The sequence below is a fragment of the Heloderma suspectum genome, chromosome 1 (assembly GCF_057233095.1).
Source record: "Heloderma suspectum isolate Gila_16-S chromosome 1, 16-S_ref, whole genome shotgun sequence".
Lineage (NCBI taxonomy): Eukaryota > Metazoa > Chordata > Lepidosauria > Squamata > Helodermatidae > Heloderma > Heloderma suspectum.
Window position 1 is genome coordinate 99,478,040 of NC_139458.1, and position 22,386 is coordinate 99,500,425.

The 22,386-nt window shown below is 41.5% G+C and overlaps 1 protein-coding gene across 1 annotated transcript in view; it reads left to right on the top strand.

Moving 5' to 3' along the window:
• The window catches only part of NELL1 (neural EGFL like 1), a 673,415-nt gene that overhangs the window by 109,878 nt on the left and 541,151 nt on the right, over positions 1 to 22,386 (top strand). Inside the window, exon 4 of the mRNA XM_084852331.1 lies at positions 14,911 to 15,081. Within this exon, the coding sequence (XP_084708457.1) occupies positions 14,911 to 15,081 (171 nt within the window). The remainder of the gene's footprint in view (positions 1 to 14,910; positions 15,082 to 22,386) is intronic.

Below are 22,386 nucleotides of genomic sequence, written 5' to 3' on the forward strand. Positions count from 1 at the left end.
ACTGAAAAAGAAAGAGTCTATCTAATCTTCCTAGGGAGGGAGTTCCCCAGTTGGGGTGCTGCCACAGAAAAGACCCTGTCCGGTGTTCCCAAGTAACCTAATCTCTGTGTTAGTGGGAGGACATATAACAAGCCCACTGAAACAAAACTATGGGCAGGTTCATATGATAAAAGGTGGTCCTGCAGATATCCTGGCCCCAAACCACTTAGGGCTTTATAGGTAAGCATCAGCCCTTTGAGTTATGTCTAGAAACAAACTGGAAACCACTGATATAGGACCAGTGTAATATAGTCAGCAAAGCACATACCAGAAAGTAATCTGGCTGCTGCATTTTGCACTAGCTGCAGATCCTGGACACTTTTCAAGGACAGGCCCATATAGAGTGCATTGCAGTAGTCTAAACAACCATTGATTAAGCCCCTCCCTCCCTTGCATAGATGTCATGCCTGTGTAGGATAACTGTGTGTATTGCATGCAAACTGTAATGCAACAAGCTGCACTTGGTGGTAGGTTTCTTTCATATGTACGCATGCTGAAATAGACACATATTTGCTGCACATTACAGTGTATGTGAATTCACGTATTTTCCTCCACACAGAAGTGGCACACATATAGTCAAATCTTATATGAAGCAATTCTGAGAAAGAAGATATATTTTCATCACTGATGGAATATTGGTGCACTGACAGATCAGTTGAAACCCCCCATTGGAAACAATACAAAGATTCCTTTTGACTTCAGCGGACTTTAATCACCCCTGGTTCTCTACCTGGTTCTCTACCAATCAGAAGCAAGACAAAATACCTTTCCATTTTACATAGCAACTATTGATTTAAGCATTATGAAAGGAGAACGACTGCCAAAGGAGCATCTTGAGGCTTCCCACTGAGAACAGGTGTTTTATATACAATGGCCTGACAGTTGTCTGCTTACAGCATTAATATGATGACAGTAACCAGATGTTGAAACTCAGTGGCTGGACACTGTAAACAAATGGAATAGAACAGATGACAACTTAAGTACTTAAGGGTGAGGGTTGATGGCATAAATATATCAAGATTATCTAGGATTGGAGCGTATGGATTTCTAGGGGTTCCTCATACTGTATTTTTCTATGGGCATAAACACCCCTGTTGTGTTTTCTGTAGTCTTTACTGGAAAAATTACTTTACCTTTTCCAGATAAATTATCCTAAATTAATTATGCAAACTCAGCTGGTCATAAAAGTGGCTTTTTAAATATTTGGAATTATTACATTGACCATCTCCTGGTGGCTTCAGGAGCCAAATGAGAGATGTCTCTACCCATAAGCAAACCATTTTATGGGTAAACACTCTACCCATAGTTCAGCCATTCTTTCCGAGAATTGCATTTCATTATGCTAGTGAGATGTATAAAGTTACTCATTAGCTATTCCCATTTGAGGATGGCCTTCCCCTCTTTTCAAGGCCTTCTTTTATATAGTCAGCAATCCTGAGTGGATGGAGCTTTAGTTTGCTCCAGAATTTGATTGTGTTTAGATGGTCAAGGGGTTAATTAGAAGTTAAAACAAGCTTGAAAGTGAAGGGAAGAGTTCCAGGATAATTAGGGGCTCTTGATTTGCCTCTATTGTATCTTAGGGTAAGGGGCCATATAAACAACTACATATTGTTATCTCTGATACCTAGAGCTGGGTGCAGTTGTGAATTTACCACACAATGGTGACAAGAGACTAATCAAGGTGGTGTGGTTCAGATATCATCACTGATTAACACTAAATTTCCTTTAGTCAGAATCTCTAAGTCTCCTTAGCTGTATCTGTGAGCAGGTAGCAATCAAATGAGAAGTTCTTATCTGTAGCCTAGGAACTGGAACCCCTTTTTGGCACTAAAGGCTAGCTAAGGTCCAATACTTTAAACTGTGTGCCACACACATGTGAGTGACGCATGTCAGGGCTCTTCAACCCAGAGTCACAGTGCATTTTGGCATTAGTTAGGGTGTCCAAGTGGGGAAATAACAAGAAGACATGCAGAGCAGAACTTCAGAATAATGAGATATACAGTTTTATTACAAGATTAAAAAGTAAAAATTAGCATGTACATGAGCAGTATTCAACTAGTCAGTGCAAAACCAGTACTGGAACCAGATCTGCAACAGCCTATTTGAGACTATAGAGACAAGATGATAGAAAAGGAGAGAGAAGCTGTGCTAGATAGAATAGCATAGGAGCAAATGGGGGAGAATAGAGGGGAAGCTTTACTCTAAATGAGGACACTGGCGGGTGCTCTGAAAGTGGTTAGACACCCCGAAGGTCTGATTGCAATGGGACAAACATGACATCAGAGATACACAGTTTGTATTGCACAGGTAGAGAGGATGGAGGCAGGAGAGAGCGGGAGAGGGAGTGAGAGAGAAGGAGAGGAAGTTAGAAGAAATCAAATGGTGGATGCGATCTACTCCTGAGCAGGAGGACAAAAAGTCTTCTCTTTAGAGAGGGGTCAGGATGCTGAATGTCTCAGTTGAGAGGTTCTTCATTACAGGCCACAAGCGTTGTTCTTCTGTGAGTTTGTAATTGGGGAACCAGCAAAACCTAGCAGTCCTTTAACTGTTGTGCAGTTTCTTGGTGAAAAACATGGAGCCGGGCAGGGACACAAAGGTGTGCTTTCCTGTGGAACCCTGACTATACAGAGAGCAAAATAACAAAAACAGATGGGGAAGGAAGGAAAGCTAGAGAATGGTGCGGGAGGGGGGCAGGGAGCAAAGCAGGTAGGAGGCTGACCATGAACTGCCAACTGCCTACTTATTGGAAATAATTCTCTTTTAAGATCTTAGTTGAGGGAGAGAGGAGCCAAAAGCATAAAGGGGGATCTAAGTAGAGCTTGTTCTTTATCATGGGTGCAAAATTGAAATGGCTATCTAAGATGAACTGGCTCAGTACCCTGAATGCAAGTGGAGTTTTGTGAGCAAAGCTTGAGTGGAGGTTCCTAAAATTAAGGAATGCTAGTGAGTCTTTATATGTTTATTGGTAGTGGCGGTGCTTCTGAAGGTGTTTCCCCCCCTTTCCTGGGCTATGATTGGCCAAATACAAGAGTGCATCCAGAATGGCTTGATTCAATAGGAGCTAGGTGTAGAGTAAGGTATTTGTGTACATCTAGACTTGTCTCACTTCTTTAGGTATCATGGATAAGTCACCCCTTCCATCAAAACAGGATATCTATGGTATGCCACAACTTTCTACTTCTGTGCTGCCTGCATAAGCTTTTCCTTTGCACAGTCTTGCAGACAGAGTGAAGGTTTGCGTCAAGGTGCTAAGGCTGAAATGGCAGCTAGGCTGAGCTCTTCAGCAACAGGCAGCAACAGGCTTAACTATGGATGTGTCAGTGGCTTTCCATGTTAAATAATAGTTGGGGAAGATGGAGGTGCTGCCACTACTAGCATACCAGGCTATGGCCCTCAGAGCTCAGGGGACTTGACGAACTCCATTGAGCTCACTGGGTTTCCCCTTCTGTGTGTGTGTGTGTGTGTGTGTGTGCACGCGTGTGTATTATATGTGTGTGTATGTGTGTGTGCATGTGTGTGAAGCAATAGATTATACCACAACTTTTTGGCACAATAGGTATAGTAATCATCTCTGATCTGTATCTAACATGGCCCATCTTTGGTGCAAGGCCTATAGTTTCTATCTTGTATTCAATGCTGGGCCAGTTTTAAGCTAATTTTTTTTTATCTTGCAAGCTGCAAGATTATATAATGCAGAACTAAAGGAACCTAAATAAGAAGGGGGAAAACAGAAGACCATTGCCAATAGCTATTCCTGTTCACTGCCCCAGTAGAAAAAAATGCCTAGTACTAAGAGAAGTTGTACTTTAGCTTAACTACATATTCCTTTATTTAGTGCTATGTGAAGAATCTCGATTTAGGCTCTGAATGTGGATGTTAGACAGAACAACTTCAGTTTTGTTTAGATTGGTAGGTTCAGCTCAATAGTTAATGAACAGATAAATATATAGTAGTGTCTCCTTAGAAACTTTTGCAACATAGAATTACACGTTTCCCCAAAATGATGCAGACTATGATTGCTAGGTGAAAAGTAACACCTCTTCTATCCTTTCTGTCAGAATGAGTGACACTGGGAGGAACAGAATGATTTGGGAGAATTTTGTTGGACATAGATGTTTGCTGTCATATTATTCCATTGTTTAGGCAGTTGATTGTCAGCCTGTGCCAAAGAAGCAGTTTTTCCAACACCTAAGATAATAGATAGGAATGTGCTGAAGTCTGTCTGTCTGCCACATACAATGAAAACACCTAGTTATTTTGCAGTGTACTCAGAAGAATCAGCATTTTGTGTATTCATTGCATTCCTTTATAATCAGTAAAAAAAATTGTGCAGAGATAAACATTACTCAGGCAAAGCACCCTTTTTGAGTGTTGTTAAGTCATGCCCTGCAGCTTCACATTCCTTGTGACCAGCAGAAAATCAAAGTACCAAAGGTGTATATTTAGAATACAAAATATTATAATACTTTTGTCCATCGACATTTTAGATATGTTTAAAATAAAGCCTTTAGAATACCCCAACTAAGAAAAATAGAGAGGGGTGGGTTTTTTTTGAGTGTTTACATTTTATAAACAAACAAATCACATGGTAGATCTTCTAAACTTGGCAAAGTTTCAAAAGCGATTCAAGATGTGACATTGGATTGGACTGTTCAAAGAAGAAACATTCAGTACTCCCACTGGGCATGGAAAGAGTCTTTATGCTCACCTAAAATAGTACTTTGGAACCTAGTCCTTATTTTGGGTGGGGTGGGTGTCGGTGCATCTTCAAATAACCATCTCTGTGCTGTTGTATGCTGCTGAGCAACCGAAATGGATTACCCTGACATAACTGCGATGCTTTTAGTGCCTCATAAAAACTTACGTGTAAATATGCTCTAAAAAGGTTACTATACAAACAATACATTTCAGCAGGAAAATGTTGTTTTCATGTCACAGTACCTATGTGTGAGGCAAAGGAGGGTTTTGGATGGCACTGAAGAACTTAGACATCGTCATCATCTTACTTTCAACTCTATCTCCAAAGAACAGCATAATGTTATACTTTAAATTCAGAATTATTCTGACATCTCAGGCTGAATTTAACAGCTTTTTCCTTGTCTTTGTTCGTTTTGGCACATTAGAAGTTGAGTAGGAGGGTGATCTAAATTGAATACATGTTTAGTAGGGTAATTACATAGAAGTAAAATGGATATTGAAGAATTATAAGTCTTTGTTGGCCTCCTATTGCTAGGCATGCATTATATGCTAAGTCAGGCAACAATGCTACTTACCTGGGAGCATTATTATATTTTTGTAATTTATTGTTGTTATGGCAATTATTGTAGGGATTATTGCTTACACATTTAAAAGCTGGGCTCACATCTTCTATTTCTTATTAGGAGCTGTTAGAATGTTCCATATTTCAATTTTCCCATTTCCTTCTAAATTGCACATAGCTATTTCTTTAACCAGTCAGCGCTAATGAGAGGGAACTACCTTCCCAATATCTCAGTTCTCTCCTTGGTTAGATGATTGGGAAGGTGTTCAAGACATTTGTAGCAACATTTGACAAAGCTTTGAGCTCTTCTTCCAAGTAAGTTTCAGTGCTATTGTAGCGGTTAGAAGCTTGTTTATGATGAGCGGGCTCTATTTAGCTGTATTGACGGTGCCAAGAACCAGGAAATGCCTTTATACAGACACTGAATGCTGCAAGACATAACTTGTTTTTGTTGTTGTTTTGGTTGCTGTAGAGAACCTGGAAATGCTTGTTTCTTCTTTTGCCTAAAATAGCTATAAGAACTTGAAAGAAGAAATGGAGGTTAGAGAGAAAGGTTTTTCTTCCCTTTGTATATTACCAGTTTGGTGACTTCAACTCACCTTGCCTTGTGCATGCTTGTCAACACAGACATAAAAGAGCAAGGAACACTATAACCCAAGCCACATAGGTGTGTTTCTAATGAGTAAGCCCACAATACTTTTCATTTAAAAATGTACTTCTGTAGTGTGTAAAATATTTGTAAGGCATTTTAGAAGCAGTCAAATAACAAAACAAGGACAGGTTAGATGCAAGAATTTGTTAGCCCTTATCTATTCAGAAGTACAATAACCAAAACAGAACTGGTCCAATACATTTTGCAGCCTGGGGCAGACAAGATCTCTCCCCCCTCTCCACACACATACACACATATTCCATGTATGAAAGCTGACTGGATTGGCATGTGAATCTTACTTCAACACTGGCAGTGGGACAACATCTTCCACTGCCCTTGAGGGCAGCAGACTGTCAGGGTGGACACTGAGCCCATAGAATCCCAGAATAGTTCTGATTCTGAGGGAGAGGAGCCGCTCCTGGGAGAGGAGCGCGCTCCTCTTTCCCAGGGCGAACAGCTGACGGAGATTCCTCCCACCAGCATTCCTAGCTTAGATAGTAGTCCTGGGATTGACAGAGCGCGGGAAGCAGACTTGATGGACGCGCGATGCCGACGCAGAGAGCAGCGCCAAATGGAGGGTGCAGAAAGGAGGCATAGTGCTCGGTTGGCGTGCAAACAACGGCTGCGCCCAGAGGATCCAAGGGAAAAGGGGAGGGACTCTCCCTAGCCCTTAAGTTCAGGGGTCTGCCAGTGATTCCCTTTCAAACGGGGACCAACTGTTCCACTTAGGGCATAGGTACTCTGCTGCTCATATCTAGTTGCTAACAGTAGAGTTGTTAAGTTGTAAAAGAGGAATAAAGCTTTGAAAAGAATCCCTTTGTCTGTGTCTGGACTTGGCTACTGGATTAGTCTGAGAGAGGCCTCCAAGGAGCCCTTGACACAGACTAGCTGAGGTGGCACAGGGCAGGCCATGTGACACACACAGCTCACCACCACGAAAGTGCATAGTGCAAACCAAATTCACAGGGGCCTAATCAGAAGTATGTCCCACTAAGTTCAATGGGTCTTACTCCCTTGTAAGTGAGCTTTGGGCTGCAGATTACTATCCACAGCCCACTGAGGTCAATGGCAAAACTCATATTGATTTGAATGCCTCCAGATTACAAACTCAAGACACTGTGCAGACACAGGAACTCTGTCCAAATAAATCAGTTCAAGTCAAAAGTGGTAGAGGATGTGCAGAGTCAAGGAACCCTGGGTTGTAGATTTGCCTCCCTTGTCCCTAAGTTCACAGTGATGGGTAGAATCATAGAATAGTAGGGTTGGAAGGGGCCTATAAGGCCTTCGAGTCCAACCCCCTGCTCTATGGAGGAATCCAAGTCAGAGCATCCCTGACAAATGGCCATCCAGCCTCGCCTTGAATGCCTCCAGTGTGGGAGAGCCCACCACCTCCCTAGGTAATTGGTTCCATTGTCGTATTGCTCTAACAGTCACGAAGTTTTTCCTGATGTTCAGACGGAATCTGGCTTCCTGTAACTTGAGCCCATGATTCCGTGTCCTGCACTCTGGGATGATCAAGGAGAGATCCTGGCCTTCCTCTCTGTGACAACCTTTCAAGTACTTGAAGAGTGCTATCATATCTCCCCTCAGTCTTCTCTTCTCAAGGCTAAACATGCCCAGTTCTTTCAGTCTCTCTTCATAGGGCTTTGTTTCCAGTCCCCTGATCATCTTTGTTGCCCTCCTCTGAACCCTCTCCAGCTTGTCTGCATCCTTCTTAAAGTGCGGTGCCCAGAACCAGACACGGTACTCAAGATGAGGCCTAACCAGTGCTGAGTAGAGGGGAACTAGTACTTCCCAGGATTTGGAAGCTATGCTTCTATTAATGCAGCCCAAAAGAGCATTTGCCTTCTTTGGAGCCACATCACATCGTTGGCTCATATTCAGCTTGTGATTGACAACAGTTGCAAGATCCTTCTCACTTGTAGTTTTGTTGAGCCACGTATCCCCCAGTAGGTTAGGAAGGCCTGGTTTGTGGACTGCTTCTTGACAGCTGGGCATAGGATAGAGGGAGATGGAAGGACAAGTGCCTTAGACAGTGTCAGGGTTCCCCTTATCACCTGGACCCCCTGAGCAACTCCTTAAGGATCTCCTTAAGAAGGTGGGAAGGAGTCCCACCTTCCTTCTTTTAAACTTCCCCTTTCCAATAACGTGTCGTTTAGGCTGTAGATGTGGGTGATTGGCACTTCAGATACTTGGGTGTTAATGAAACAGTTTACTGGTAAATTAAAGCAAGCAAATTACAACTAAAGGTATTTACAGAACAGACTTGAGTGTAGGGATGGCGGAGAATTCCGCCACGGACCCCAGTGAGGCCGGATTCCAAGAATCCGGCCCCTTTGGGGCCCGTGGAGGAACGGAGCACTCACCTCCGCCTGCCCTGGAATCCGTCTGGGCCAGCTCCACTCCACGTGTTGATTCTGAGGAACCGGCCACCGGATCCGCATCGCTGGCGATACAGCTGGCTGCCATTGCCATGCCATATCGCTTCACTGGACTAACTAATATTTGTGTAGCTTATTGCGAGAAAAACAGGGATGCAAATGGCATCCACTACGCAATCTGTGGTCGTAAACCTGGTAGATTTACCTAAATGCATCTGTAAATGGCTGCATTTAGGCTAATCTACCAGATTTACGGCTGCAAATGGCGTAGTGGACGCCATTTGTGTCCGGAGTTAGTTAGCTCAGTGAAGCGATACGGCACGGCAATGGTGGCCGGCTGTGTCGCCAGTGGTGCGGACCTGGTGGCTGGCTCCACAGGATCCCTACGGAGCAGAGCCAGCCCGGACGGATTCCGGGAGGGGGGAAGGGACGGATCACCTCCCCCCCATGGACCTTCCCCCCAGACTGGAAAGGTAGGGGATCTGTACACCCCTTCTTGAGTGATACAAAAGGCATTAAGAGAAAATAAAGGTTGCAAAAACACAAGTTCCGCTACCCTAGCTGAACTTAGACTTCTCCAGACTGCTTCTTCCTGCTCTCTCTTTCAGCTCTGGTCTTTCTTTCAGACTCTCATGTCTTCCTCTCTCTCTCTGGTCTACCTCTCCGTTTATGTCCCCTCCTTCCCCCAAACCGAAACTACTGTTTCAAACCTGGAGAAATGAAACCTATTTCAGGAAAATGAAAACATCAAGGGAAATGAAACTACTCCTCTCAAGGTTACCCCCCCCCCCAAAATCCCAGGCCTCTAGGCCTGACCTTTTTCTTTTCCTTGTCTCTGTAGGCCTCAAACCTTCACAGACAGCCTCTGTTCTCCTTCACATGCTCACTTGACTGTAAATTCCCACTAAATTCATGGAACTTGCTTCCAATTAAGTGTGTGAAGGATGGCACTCTTGGAGTATAGGACTGGCTACAGAGAAATCAATAGGACTTAAACCCAATACTAGGCATTCCTGTTCTTAAGAATCATTGAATTCGGGGGATGTTACGACAAAGTAAGAATGCCTTGGTTTGTAACCATAGTTCTGCATGAAATGTTTCGGATCAAGGTGCTAGTGTGGTCTCAGTCCAAAACAAGCTGTGTTTCTTTAAACGGGCAGGGAGGAAGTGAAGTCATATTGAAATTAACAAACTTTATGTCAAAGTGAATGGTTGTTGTTGTTGCTGTTGTTGTTGTTAAAGGTATAAATGTCCCTTAATTGTCCCTTAATTCTAGTGGAGCGCCTGCTTAGGATCACGACCTCTCAGTACTTCACAGAAGTCATTAGTGACCATCTCTGCTTCTTGGTAGCCTTTGCTGGGGCAAGATTAATTTCAGGGTGGATAAAAATAAAAAGATAAGATTTCAGTTTTTTTTTAAAATTTACACACAATTTATATACTGCTCTCCATCAATAAAATATCTGAGTGGTGAACGATAAAAGAGAAATAAAGTAAAATAATAATACAGAATTAAAACCTTTCAAATCAGATTGTGCCGATACAGAGGGAGCCAATACACTAAAGGCTGTACTCCGAGTGGATTCCTAACAGGCTCCAGGTTGATGCTTAACCACCAAGAGCACCTCATCTGATGAGCTCAGCAACCGGACAGGCTGGTAAGGCAGAAGGCCCTCTCTCAAATATCCTGATCCGAATTTGTTTAGGGCCTTGTACACCAACAAAACCTTAAACCTGGTCCGGCAGCAAATAGGCAGCCAGGGAAGTTCCCTCAGTAGAGGTGTTAACATGCTGAATAAGGGCAGCCCCCGACAACATCCGAGCTACTGCATTCTGCACTAGCTGCACTTTCTGGGCCAACCTTAAGGGCAGCCCCAGGTAGATTGCATTGCAGTAATCCAGTCTTGAGGTTACTAGCACCTGTACCACTGTGACTAAGCTATCCCAAGATTTTTTTTTAAAGTAAAAAAAGTAATAAGGAAGTGTCTAAAGAGGGTAAAGTCTACACCTGTAATCTTTTCAAAGTGTATTATGACCATCTGTCAAACTGATTGTCAACGACTACTTTTCCATCTTAAAGAACCACCTGACTTCTTGAGTCTGAGCATTAAAAGAATGGCACAGGAATTCATTTATTGTAGTTATTGGTTTGAATCCAAAGAAGCATGTACACAAGGGAAATAGCTGTTAATGCAAGCGATTGCACAACACTTCACCCAGTACTATAAAAGGTAGGTTCTACAGCTGATCTCACATTTCTGCTTTTGCAGGAGGTAGTATAACTTTCTCCAGAAGCCGAAGAATATATTTGTATTCAGTTTTGCTTTTCTCATTCAGTGTTCTAGCAGGAGTTATAAAACAGCCATTCTGTAAGTGGAAGACACCTTCTGTTGGGGGATGGGTACTTTTTGGATTACTGGATCCAGGGACTAGCAAGTTGGCAAAAGTGCTAGGATCCAGGTACTATCCTATGTCTCACTAGGACCATCCATAGATCACCTGTATAGGTAATCTTGTAGTCTTATTTTATTTCCTCCAACTACCTGGGTTCTGCATTTTTTCAGTTCTGAAATTATCAATATTTATGACTGCACTGCATAGACATTTTCTTTCTGTCTTATTGAAAAACACTATTTTGCCCAGTAGCTACCAACAACTACAGTAGTTACCTACAACCCAATCCCATGTGTGTGTATTCAGAGTTAAATCTCACTATGTTCAGAACACCTTATTTGGAAGTGAGTAGGCACAGGATTGCAGTCTTAGGGTGCAATCCTATGGACTGTGCTCTTGCTACTTGGAAGCCCCTGGACTCAGAGGCTTTGGAGATGCCTTTGCCCTCCTGGGCTGAATCCAGCAGGGTGAGCGCAATGGCGGAGGTGATCTTTGCCTCCTCAACCCTCTGATCTGTGATTTTTTTCTGGACAGGCTTTTCAGCCCCTCTAGTGAAGGCATTTTGGAAGGGGGAGAGAAGGAGCCTGAAGGAGGCTCAAGATAAATTGTATCCTGTACCATCTTCTCCCTTCCCTGACCACTGGAATGCCCCCCTTTCCCCCTCTCTGAGGTTGATTTTCTGACCTTAGAGGGGCAGCTGGCACAGTTCTGTCTGTGCCGACTGCAAGGAAGTGGGGGTGGGTGGGTCAGATCTCCGACTCCCCTTTCCGAGGTCATAGCACTGACTCCAACCTTGGAGGGAGGAATCTGAGACATCTTATTGTCCCTGGGATGTTCACCCAGGGACCATAGGATTGCTCTCTTAAGTATCAGTAAAATCACTCTCCTTAGTATCCTTGCATAGAAAGAGACCCAAGCTGAAATATGTCTGTGTTGCAAGTGTGGAGTATGCCCCAAGGGGCTCTATTTTGAACAAAGGCTTTGTTTTAATTTTTATAGAAACCACATGTGATTTACACATGTGTTCAGGAAATATCTTTGTGTGTGTATCTGTGTTTGTATAAAGTATTGTTTAGCCTGTGCACCCCACTTCTGAGAGTTAAGAAGTTTCAAGAGCTCGAGTGCTTACCCAGGGTTCAGTTCCCTTAGAAGGTCACTTGAGACTTATGCCATTTCTATGATATAAGGTTTATTTATACATATAAACAGGCCGAGCAAAAGATGAGTGTTCACAGCATTAACACTCCAACAGATTCTTGTTCCCCATAAGATTTGCAACATTGCATTTCAGCTCCTTGCCTCCTTTCAGTCTCAGTTCCAGCACAGTCTGAGTTCCTGCTACGTGCAAAGACATCACTTGCCCTCTCCAGAGGGGTGGGAGTGAGGAGAAGAAATATGAGTCATCTCTGCCTATCACCTATGACTTCTTAGGCCACTGAAACACATCACTAGAATATTACAGGCTATTTATTATCTTTCCTTTGTCAGATGTTAAGAGCCATGTACACTGATAGCTCAACTTACAGAAGTCAAGTTTGAAGGGACCCTGAATCTCTTTGCAGTCAGAAATACTGGGCTGTTGTTGTTGTTGTTCATTCGTTCAGTCGTGTCCGACTCTTCGTGACCCCATGGACCATAGCACGCCAGGCCTTCCTGTCCTGCGCTCTCTCCCGGAGCGTGCTCATTCAGACCAGCCACAACCCTATAAAAATACAATATCTTTACTGCAAGTCTTCATACTGTCAAATGCACTCTTAGAACTATGTCTGTCTGTCAGTCTGTCTGTCTCTCAAGCTTACCCCTTCAGCATGTCTTATTCCTGGGCAACTGCTGGGGCCTTAGCATCCCAGTAGCACTTGCTGCCGCCCTGGCACCTGCCCTGCCCACTCCCCGCAGCAAGTGGCTTGAAGCCACTATTTAATTTCCTGCAAGGGCCTAGAACAATGCTGTGTCAGGGACATGGTGAGACTTAAGAGGGTGGCTCCAAGCCTCTGAGTGTAGATCTCAGTGCTGCTGTTGGGTCCACTGATTGAGGAAGTGGTCTACCGGAGGGCACTTTGTTGAGGGCCCCCTCAAAACTGGAGCCAGCCCTGAATCAGAGTTGGAAGGGACCAAGAAGCCATGTAATCCAAACCCATGTTTAAGGGCAGGATCAGCTGCACAAATGTATCAGCTTGTACAACCCAGCCTGTACAACAAGGGGAGAGCAGATGTGCTACTATTCTTACCTTGTGAGAGAAAATGTCAGAGCTTGCAAGAAAATGTATTCAGTTTCTGGTACAAGGAATCTCTGACATTTTGGTCGTTATTGTACCATTTTAGGTGCTGCTGTGTTAGTCGGTAGGGTGTGCTGTTTGCAGGCTGTGAAAATGACTGAGGTACTTCAGTGGGCTGTGAATCCCAAAGCCTAGGGCCTATAGTGGTAAAGGCCCCTATCCCTAGATGTTCTGATCTGATGCAGCAAAGCCACACAAGCAGGGCCTGTATGCATGGGCTGATCTATGGAGAGGCGGTTAGTTATATGGGATTACAAATTAATTGAAACAATATGTTGATCTCAGGTCATTAAAACTGAGAATGCTTTTCTCTGTGTGTCGTTCTCCCACCTTACTTCAGAATCTTTTTTTAAAAAATTATCTTCTGTACAGCTTATCTTAAGGAGGAGGTAAAAGAACACAAGTGATTTCTTTTTGTGCCTTGACAAGGGAAGGCAATTATGAAACATTTAAGTTTCTAAATGAAGCTTCACTGACAATATTTGTCTCACTGCTTTCTATGACAGTGAAGTACTAGAAGAAGCTTGTAGTTTCTGAGGACTGACAGAGCTTTTTGCTTGACTGACAGCAAAGCTAAAATAAATTGCAAGCATAAAGTCATTTTTAGGTGCAAATTTAGAAGTCCCCTTATAAAAGCTCCCTTGCCATTTATTGAGAGCCCCGTTTCTTTTGCCCAGTGCTAACATCTTTTGCTCAAACAAGAAAAGCTACACCATTCCAATCATGCATCTTCTGTTCTTTGGTGCATGTATTTCTACCCCCTAGATAGGTGGTTGTGTGTGGGCCTGCGTTTATTATTTTTTACCTTTTCGTCAAATTCCACTTCAGGCTGAAATATTTTGCTTTAATTTTTTGTTTAAATACTATTTTTTTCCTGCTTGGATACATTTAACCATTATTCAAACTAGATGTATGTGTTGTGAGTTAGATGGTGCAAGCTCATTTTTTATACTTTCTGTTTCTGTTGCCAGACAAGCATTTGTGCACAAATTCCTAGTCAGTAATTTATTGCATGAGCAAGTCTGTCAGAGTTTTCCATTTCACGATGCAGTCAATATTTTTTGGGTGGGAAAAAATGTAACTGATATACATTGCTGAGCACTCCATGTGCCTGCCCCCAAAAGTTTATCAGCCTTTTGTAAGAATGGAAACAGACCAGTCACATGTAAGAATAGTGAACAAGAATCCACCTTCCAACCACTAACCCTAATTCCCCGATTTGATTTGTTTATTGTTTTCATAGGATTTTGACCTGGAAGGGACAAAAATGCAAAAAATGCAAGTCCCGCCCACTGCTCTTGAAGAGTAGCAATGGATCCTATATGACCAGGGCCAGTACCAGCACTTGGCATCCTGTCAGGGCCCAAGATCCCCAGCCTGCGCAGACCCCCACTTTCAAAAAGTTTGGCTTGGCGCACTGAGCAGCATCAACATCTAGCTGCCACTTTGACTCCCACAACACTCCCAATATACTGTTGCTGTGGGGTATTGTGGGAAATTTAAATGGTGGCTAGACCCAGTCACCTCAGAGTGCTGTTGCTGCTGTTCCCTGCCTCGACCACTAAGTACGTCTGCCAGAGTCCACCAGCAGAGGAAAGGACCACCAGAGGGCACCTTGCTCAGGTTCCCCTCAAACCTGGAGCCAATCTTACCAGGTACATGGGATTTTCAGTCTGAAGTGGGAAACAACCTTGAATGGTGAATGGCTAACTCCCAGCTCCAGCTCTGAGACTAATTCTGGCTACAGGTTCTGAGATAGTATTTTGGGAGCTTGGTTAAATTTTATTTTTAACATAGTTAAAAAAAATCAATTGATTTTCAGCTACAGCATTCATTAAGACTTAGGACACATGGTTGAATAATGTAACATTTGCAAAAGGGAATTGATTCTCCTTGTTTTAAATGCAGTTACTTTGAACTGGAAAGCAGTGGTCTGAGAGATGAAATAAGATATCACTACAGATTTAATGGAAAGTCAAGGACAGAAGTATTTCCGTATCGGCTAGCAGATGGACAGTGGCATACGATTGCATTGTCACTGAGTGCATCCCACCTCCTGCTTCATGTGGACTGCAGTAGGTAAGGTATTCTACTTATTTGTCTGCCATTTCTCCTTGAATAACTCCTGTTCCTCAGGCTACAAATTACATTTGTTGAAATTTGAAATCAAGTTCTATATACTCCAGCATGTCTACAAAAAATGAGTGAAAGAGAAAACAGCATTAGAATGAAATAGTAAGCCTGTGATTATGAACAAAATGCTGATTGCTGATTCTGGGGTGGTGGGAAGGTATTAAATATATCTTCAGTTTCTGTAGGTATATGCTGAATGTATGTTTGCCTTGATTACATTTAAATGCCATGTATTGTGCTGTCTATTTCATTCTGTGGAGGGCTTCTCTTGGCATGCCCCTACCTCCAAAACCTGAAAATGTAATTGTAGCTTCTAATTTCTTTTCATGTAATCGAGTGCCTTTAAAAAAAATATTTGCAATATTTTCTAAGAAAAAATCCTAAAAGAGGAAGTGACTTAATTGCTTTGAATTTTACACCATTAATTCTCTGAATCAAATTGTTTTGTACTTCAGTAAGAAATTAAGGGTGGATATTACAGGTCTACTTTCTTTGAAAAAGAGAGAATTGGGGTCTTATTGTGTCTTCATAATGTTAATTGGTTTTTATAGATTTATAGTATTTTATTGCATATTTATTGCCTATTTGTCTATTTTTGTATGGTTTTTATTTTGTATGCCACTTTGAGAAGGTTTTACCCTTAAAGGCAGCCTAAAAATAATTTTAAATAATAAATACATACATACATACATACATAAATGTATAGGTAGAACAGATATTCTGAGGGTGTGGAAGCAAGCATACAGGCAGTTTCGGATTCATAGCAATGCGACTTCCCTGGGAATTTCCCAATCCTTTCCAAAAACTTTCTTAGCAAGGCTGCAAGACTCTGTGATGGAATATTTAATTATTTTAGTATAGAGCTATCTTTCTTCCAATACCTTCATATTGGATATTTTTTTACCTACCTTAAAGCGTAATTTAATATACTAAAAACATGTACAATTTTTGAAATATTAGCAACTAAAGAAGCATTACTGAATACTTACTGTGGTCTTGTGCGTATAGGATTGCAGCCTGAGAAACATATTTGCACTGGCATAAATAATATATAGTAAAATGGGGAAAAGATTTTCAATGAGATATATCTGGTGGTGTCTGGCAACTTTTATTCTTCATAGGTTGCCTACTTTCCATTGTTTTGCTATCCAAGTGAATAATTTTAAGGTGGCCATGCAAGGGCATTTATCACCTTTGAAATATATGTAAGTTACATAGATATAGTAATGGAAGGTGTTGGTTTTGCAAGCCCCAAGGTTGATTTTATTTACATTCAGTGGTTATATGATAGAGCTAAATCTATTTGGAAAACGATACTGAAAACAATTGCTAAAATGTTGGATGTTCATTTATTTTTCCAGTCCTGTCCTTGTTTTGTTTTGCTTGTTGAACTATGGGCTTCTCCACACAGAGGCTTTTTGTCCCATGATTTTACCAGGGCTTTGGCTTCCAGATTCTTTCTGGGATTAAGATCACCCTTTACATGCGCTTCCTTTCCCCCCTTTTTTCTCCTTTATCCGCAAGTTTAATATGTTTAATTTATGCAGCCACTAGATGGTGCTGTGGTCTAGCTCCTCTTATTGCAGGATTTCCTCTTTTCAGGAGGAAATGGAAAATGGATCTTTTTATTATTTCCATTTCAAATTAAGCTGTGGAAATCCTTGGAAAGTATGAGAGAGGCACTGGAGGCTGATGATGTCATGTAAAGGACCCACAACCTTCCGTGAGTGGCCAATCTCAATTGCAGGATAAAAACCCCATGTGGAGAAGCCCTATGTAAAAATAGTTTCCTTGACATGTGTATATGATCCAGTGCTGATTACATCAAGATTGTTATTTGCAAAACATTGAAAAACAGTTTCTGTACCAAGGATAACTGAATGGCTCATTATTATAGGAAATGATAGGATTTGTTTGCTTTGGTTACAAGTTTGCAGCTTATCAGAGATCACCAGTACATGTGTACACACACACACGCGCGCGCGCGCGCACACACACACACACACACACACGAGCTGTTTGGAATTGAGTTACACATTATATAAGAATAGAATTGCACAGTGTAAATAGCAATATACGTACAAGTATTTGAATCCAATATAATCTTTTTTCTTTATATAAAATATAAAATTGATGTTTTGATGTATATTTATTTAAGCTTCACAATTAATAAATTTTGCTTTTTCTCTTACAAAATTGCTTAGCAGACAAACTTTCAGTCACTAATCATCAGAGAGGGTTATTATATGGGCTACTTTCTAAGACAGCAAAAGAACAAACAGGTGCCTCTTAAAGCCTAACAGATTGATTTTCACATTAACATTCCTGGACTAGATTCCACTTAGGGTCAAACTAGACATGTTTGTTGTTTAGATAGCCCTGGCGTGCTTGCTTTAAAGCTCCATTGCATGATGGTGGTGGGAAAATAGGAGCGGGGCTGTGGTATGGGGGAAGAGAGCTTAAAGATTTTTCCCTCACCATGATCCTGATCAGAATGTACCCCATGCCTGGTATTCACAACGGGAGGAAATCTCCCATTGTACCAAAAGGGTTTAACCCTCTTTCTCCCCACACCACAGTCCTGACACATTTTTTCTCCACCTATGCTGGCTATTTTTTTTTTTTAAACCATGCACATTGGGACTAACTACATGACAAATTATATATTTAGTTTGGCCTTTAGTCAAATGGGACCCTGCTGTTCTCATTACAGCGGACTAGAACAGTATTCTTTTGAGCTGAAAAAAAATACATCCACAATAGCTGTGGATAGTTTTTGTCAGTTTTTGTGTTTCTTAGTTTCTAATTTTTCCAATCTTAAATTTCATTCATCTCAAACTTTGAGTATTTTTCCAGTCTTAGGTTTGGTTCATCCCAATCTTTCAGATTTTTTTTTAAAGTTTGCATGAAAATTCATAAGTATTTTTGTGCATATTTCTCCTAATACATGCACATTTCTCATAATACATGCAGCTGTGTTGCAAAATTCAAAGAACTGCACATTTTCAAGATTAACTGAGCTTTGGTTTGCCATAGTGTTTTGGAAGTGTGAAAGTGGCTACATTTGCATTAAAATGTGAACTGAATGTTGTCGTCCCCCCCCAATCCCTAACAATAGCTGAAATCCAAAGATGATCTGCTGCACTGATTGTCCATAATATATGAAAGTTCATTTTCTATGACCAAGATATACCAGTCTGTCTGAGAGAATGACTTTATATAACCCAACAGCATAGACAAAGCATCTAAAATACATATTTCTAAGGATATATTTGTTAGAATATGGTGTATATGTACTGAAAGAGGGTACTTTTTATATTTCCAGTTTTTTTCTCTATGTTTGAAGAGCTTAAAAGGTGATGATGGGCACTTAAGAAGCATATGCTGTTCTCAGTGGGATCTCTCACAATGCTTCTAGTGCACCAAAATATGTTTGTAATCTTGTCTAAGGAGTTGAGTTGTTCTCAAGATAAACTTCAAAGAATTCAATTCATAGTAAGAATGAAGAAAGCCGGTTAGCATGGTCTCCTGTTGAATGTATGAGGACAGTAATGCTAAACTTTAGGAACCCTTCCATAGCGCTTGAAAAAATAACACACACATTTCCATATTTTAGAAAGCAAATGGAATTACTTAAACCAGTTAAATTGCAGTGCAATTCTTTTATGTGTCTACCGTAGATGTAAATCCCTTTAAGTTCAGCTGAGCATACTCCCAGGTAAATGAGTGTAGGATTGCAGCTGTAACATGTTATGTATATACATATCAAAATAGCAGCCTTGAATATTGGAAGATTTAGCTTAAGTTTGTAAATTTCTATAACATCTTAAAAGGAATTCATGATTGACCCTATCTCCAATTAACCTGCTCATTAATTTATTGTTAGATAACAATAGTTTATAATTTGTACCATATTTTTATTGTTGTTTAAATTATTACTGACCTTTCTCACTGATGGTTTAAAAACTAAAATTATAGATACTAAAAACAAAATAAAATCACTCTAACTTCTAAGCCTGAGTAGCATCTAAGATATTTACACTGCTTGAAAGTAGTAATCTACAGCAGCCTTCCCCAACATGGTGCCTTCCAGATGTGTTGGAGGGCACATTTGGAGGACACCAGGTTGGGGAAGGATGCTATAGAGTGAGACTAATTAACCACTTACATTTAGACTACGTTTGGTAAGCCATTATTCAGTGATATACTGGATTTGTCTTTTCCTCCACAGCTACCAATTACACAAGAAGAATCCTGATGGATCAGAGTAAAGGTCCATCTAATTCACCATCTTAAGAGCTTCTCACAGTAGCCAACCAGTGCTGATATAATAGCTCAGCGAGGTAGCTCGCCATTTGGCCTCATGGATCCAGATCCATAGACCTAATTTTTGTTGCCTTGCAACTTTGGAACAGCTTGCCTGCCTGGGTATCACTTTATCCTTGATCAGAGCTTGACGTTGGGACCTAACTTAAAAAGCTACTATGGATTCTGTGTGATCAGGACTCAGAGCACCAACATAGAAGTATTGTGGAACAGGAACACCTGTAATTGGTAGATGGTATAAACCCTCTAGCTTTTAATGTTACCTTAATGAAATAGGGTGGGATACAAATGTTTTAAATAAAATAAAATAAATAGATAGATAGATAGATAGATAGACCATACCCGATTGTCAATAATGGAGGCAGGCGTTCTACCTTTGCCTGGTTAACTAAGCAGTGCATTCGGCCTTCTGCCTTTGCTGAGTTAATTGTGCAGTGCATCCTCCTTTCTGCACTTCAGTTTCCAGCTTCTCCAGCTTGTTGCCCAGGCTTCTGATCTTTTGGGATCCTGATTGGAAAAGTACACCCTCCAGCTCTTGACCTGTCTGTGCCATGCCCATAACTCTGTCCTAGCCTTGGCAGTCTCCTTCCCAGATCACATGGCTGGCAGGTAGGAGAGACTGACTTGGTATTCCATACATGTCCACAGGTGCCTCATCACATTCTTTTTCATCCCTAAAATGTTTGTGTGTGTATATATTGTAATTAATGGTAATTATGATCAAGATGATTAAAAAAGAATAATAAATACTTCTCATTTTTTCAAGTTTCCCTTTAACACTGGACTGCTCCATGGATTGAGAGCAGTGTGCTTGCCTTCTAGCACCACCTTCCCACCATTGGCACAGCTTTGGAAGCAGTGGCCCCACCGGTCTCCCTGTTTAATTCCCCTCTCCTCTTTGTATTTCTGGATGCAGCAGCCAAAGCCTGCGAGGCAGATTCAGACAAATCCTGACATCTTGTAAATGCTCCTTGAAAGGCTGTATGTGAGGCACTGAAAAAGATAATGAACTTGATCCTGCCCTCCTTAGAGTCTTGACTATAATTAACTGAACTGCTTCTTTCCTAATGCTGATTGATAGCTCAGCTGTCTTAGCCTCTTTGACGTGCTTATGTCCGGTAGTGTTTTGCAGTGTTTTTGCTCTGTGTGATAGAAGAGGTTTCTGCATTTTTCTCATTGATGGCATTTTAAAATTCAAAGCCTATACATCTCCAGTAAGAAGGTCTATTAAAATAATCTTAAATAACCCTTTCTGTGCAGCTTTTATAGTTACCACCACATTATGCCTATAGCTAAATGCCAGAAAGGTCATTGTGACTTGTGAATAGTATGGGGAGCCTTCAGGATTCTTACCAGATGAATAGTTCTGGTCCAGTGTTGCATAAACAGTTCAGATTTAAAGGAAATAGGAGTCCTTAAAGGAAAGAGGCGTTCTCGCTGAGTTGTGTTTTCAGGCTCCCTTCTATCTGACCCTCTGCAAAACTATTTCTGGAGGTAACTCTGAAATATTATCTCCAAATGCTTCAGTGGTACTCAAGCCTTCAATTAGCCTTTAAGTAGTAAACGAAACAAAATAAAATGGCATGACAATTGCTTGTGATGAGTGATGTCACAGGCACTCTCCAATAGATGCCTATGGCACTTATACAACCACTTTTCAGATGGCATGTGTATTAATCTGGAGGTCTGATTTACTCAGGGCCCAGTCAAAATAGATTCTTTGGTTTACCAAGTTGAAACTAGGCACTTGTGAAAGGAATGCCAGTGTATTGATATAAAATGTTTGCAGAATAAAAGTACAAAAAAAGCTCACTCATATCTTCAGCCGATGAAGCTGGCACCTTTGTCACAGCTGAGTATACGCTGGGGTCCCCATCAACAGCGTATGAGACGTTGTTCCCAGGACCAAAGTTCTCCAGGCTGGTTGTGCACATTTTCCCCCATGGAGTGAGACCAAATTGGTTGGGCCTTAACCCCATCCTTTATACCCTTTTCCAATATTCTAGGACATGCTTAAATTACCTTCTCTATGACTAAGAGGTCCCAATGTTCCAACATGGGGTGGGTGTGGGGAAGAAACCCTCTTCATCTCCTCAGTGAGATAAAATATCATGCCCTTATCTGCTTAGAAAAGTAAAGCAAACAGATGGAAATTCGGCAGCTGCGTAACTGTCAACATGAGAGTTACAGCCATATCGGTGTAAGACAACTGACAATTGTTAACATATGGATTGGTTCCTGCTTGATACCAGACTCCCACCGTGAGAAGCCTACAGAAGTTGTGCATATATGTGGGGCCTACTCGAAGAAACAAAAAACTGCCCTTTATTATACATTAATAATAGCATGGCTGTGGAAACTCACTAGACTCCTTGCCAAGTCTTCTGGTGTCAAACCCGCTACAGCACACTCTGTTGCAGTTGATGCACTAGTTGGGGGAAGGGAACAGCTATATTCTTTTGATAATAGAACAGTGCGATTTTGTGTGCGAAGAATATGTGTTATCCGTGCAACAGAAATATGACCTTCAAGAGAGATGTTTAGTTGGTGTCTCATGTAACAAATGAGTAAGAGCTGTGCATGTATTGTGTGAAAAAATGACTGTTTGGAAAGGACATTAGATGAAGATGTGCATCTAAGCAGGAGCGAGTAGCACATGGGATCTATTCGTGCACAGAAAGAGGTGGCAGGTAGCTAGGATAGAAGCTATCAGAGGAGTGATAGGTGTGTACTTGCACCACTCTTCCCCAAGCAAACATCCTTGTGGGCAGGGACCCCTCCCCACCCCTTTACTACACATATCATATCATTTGGGTAACACTCCCACAGAAAATGTTGTAATACAATCTCTGGTGGAGGGAACAATGCTGTGGCCCCTAGACAGCATCTGAGGGGCCATAGGATATTTAGGATTACCCGATCTGA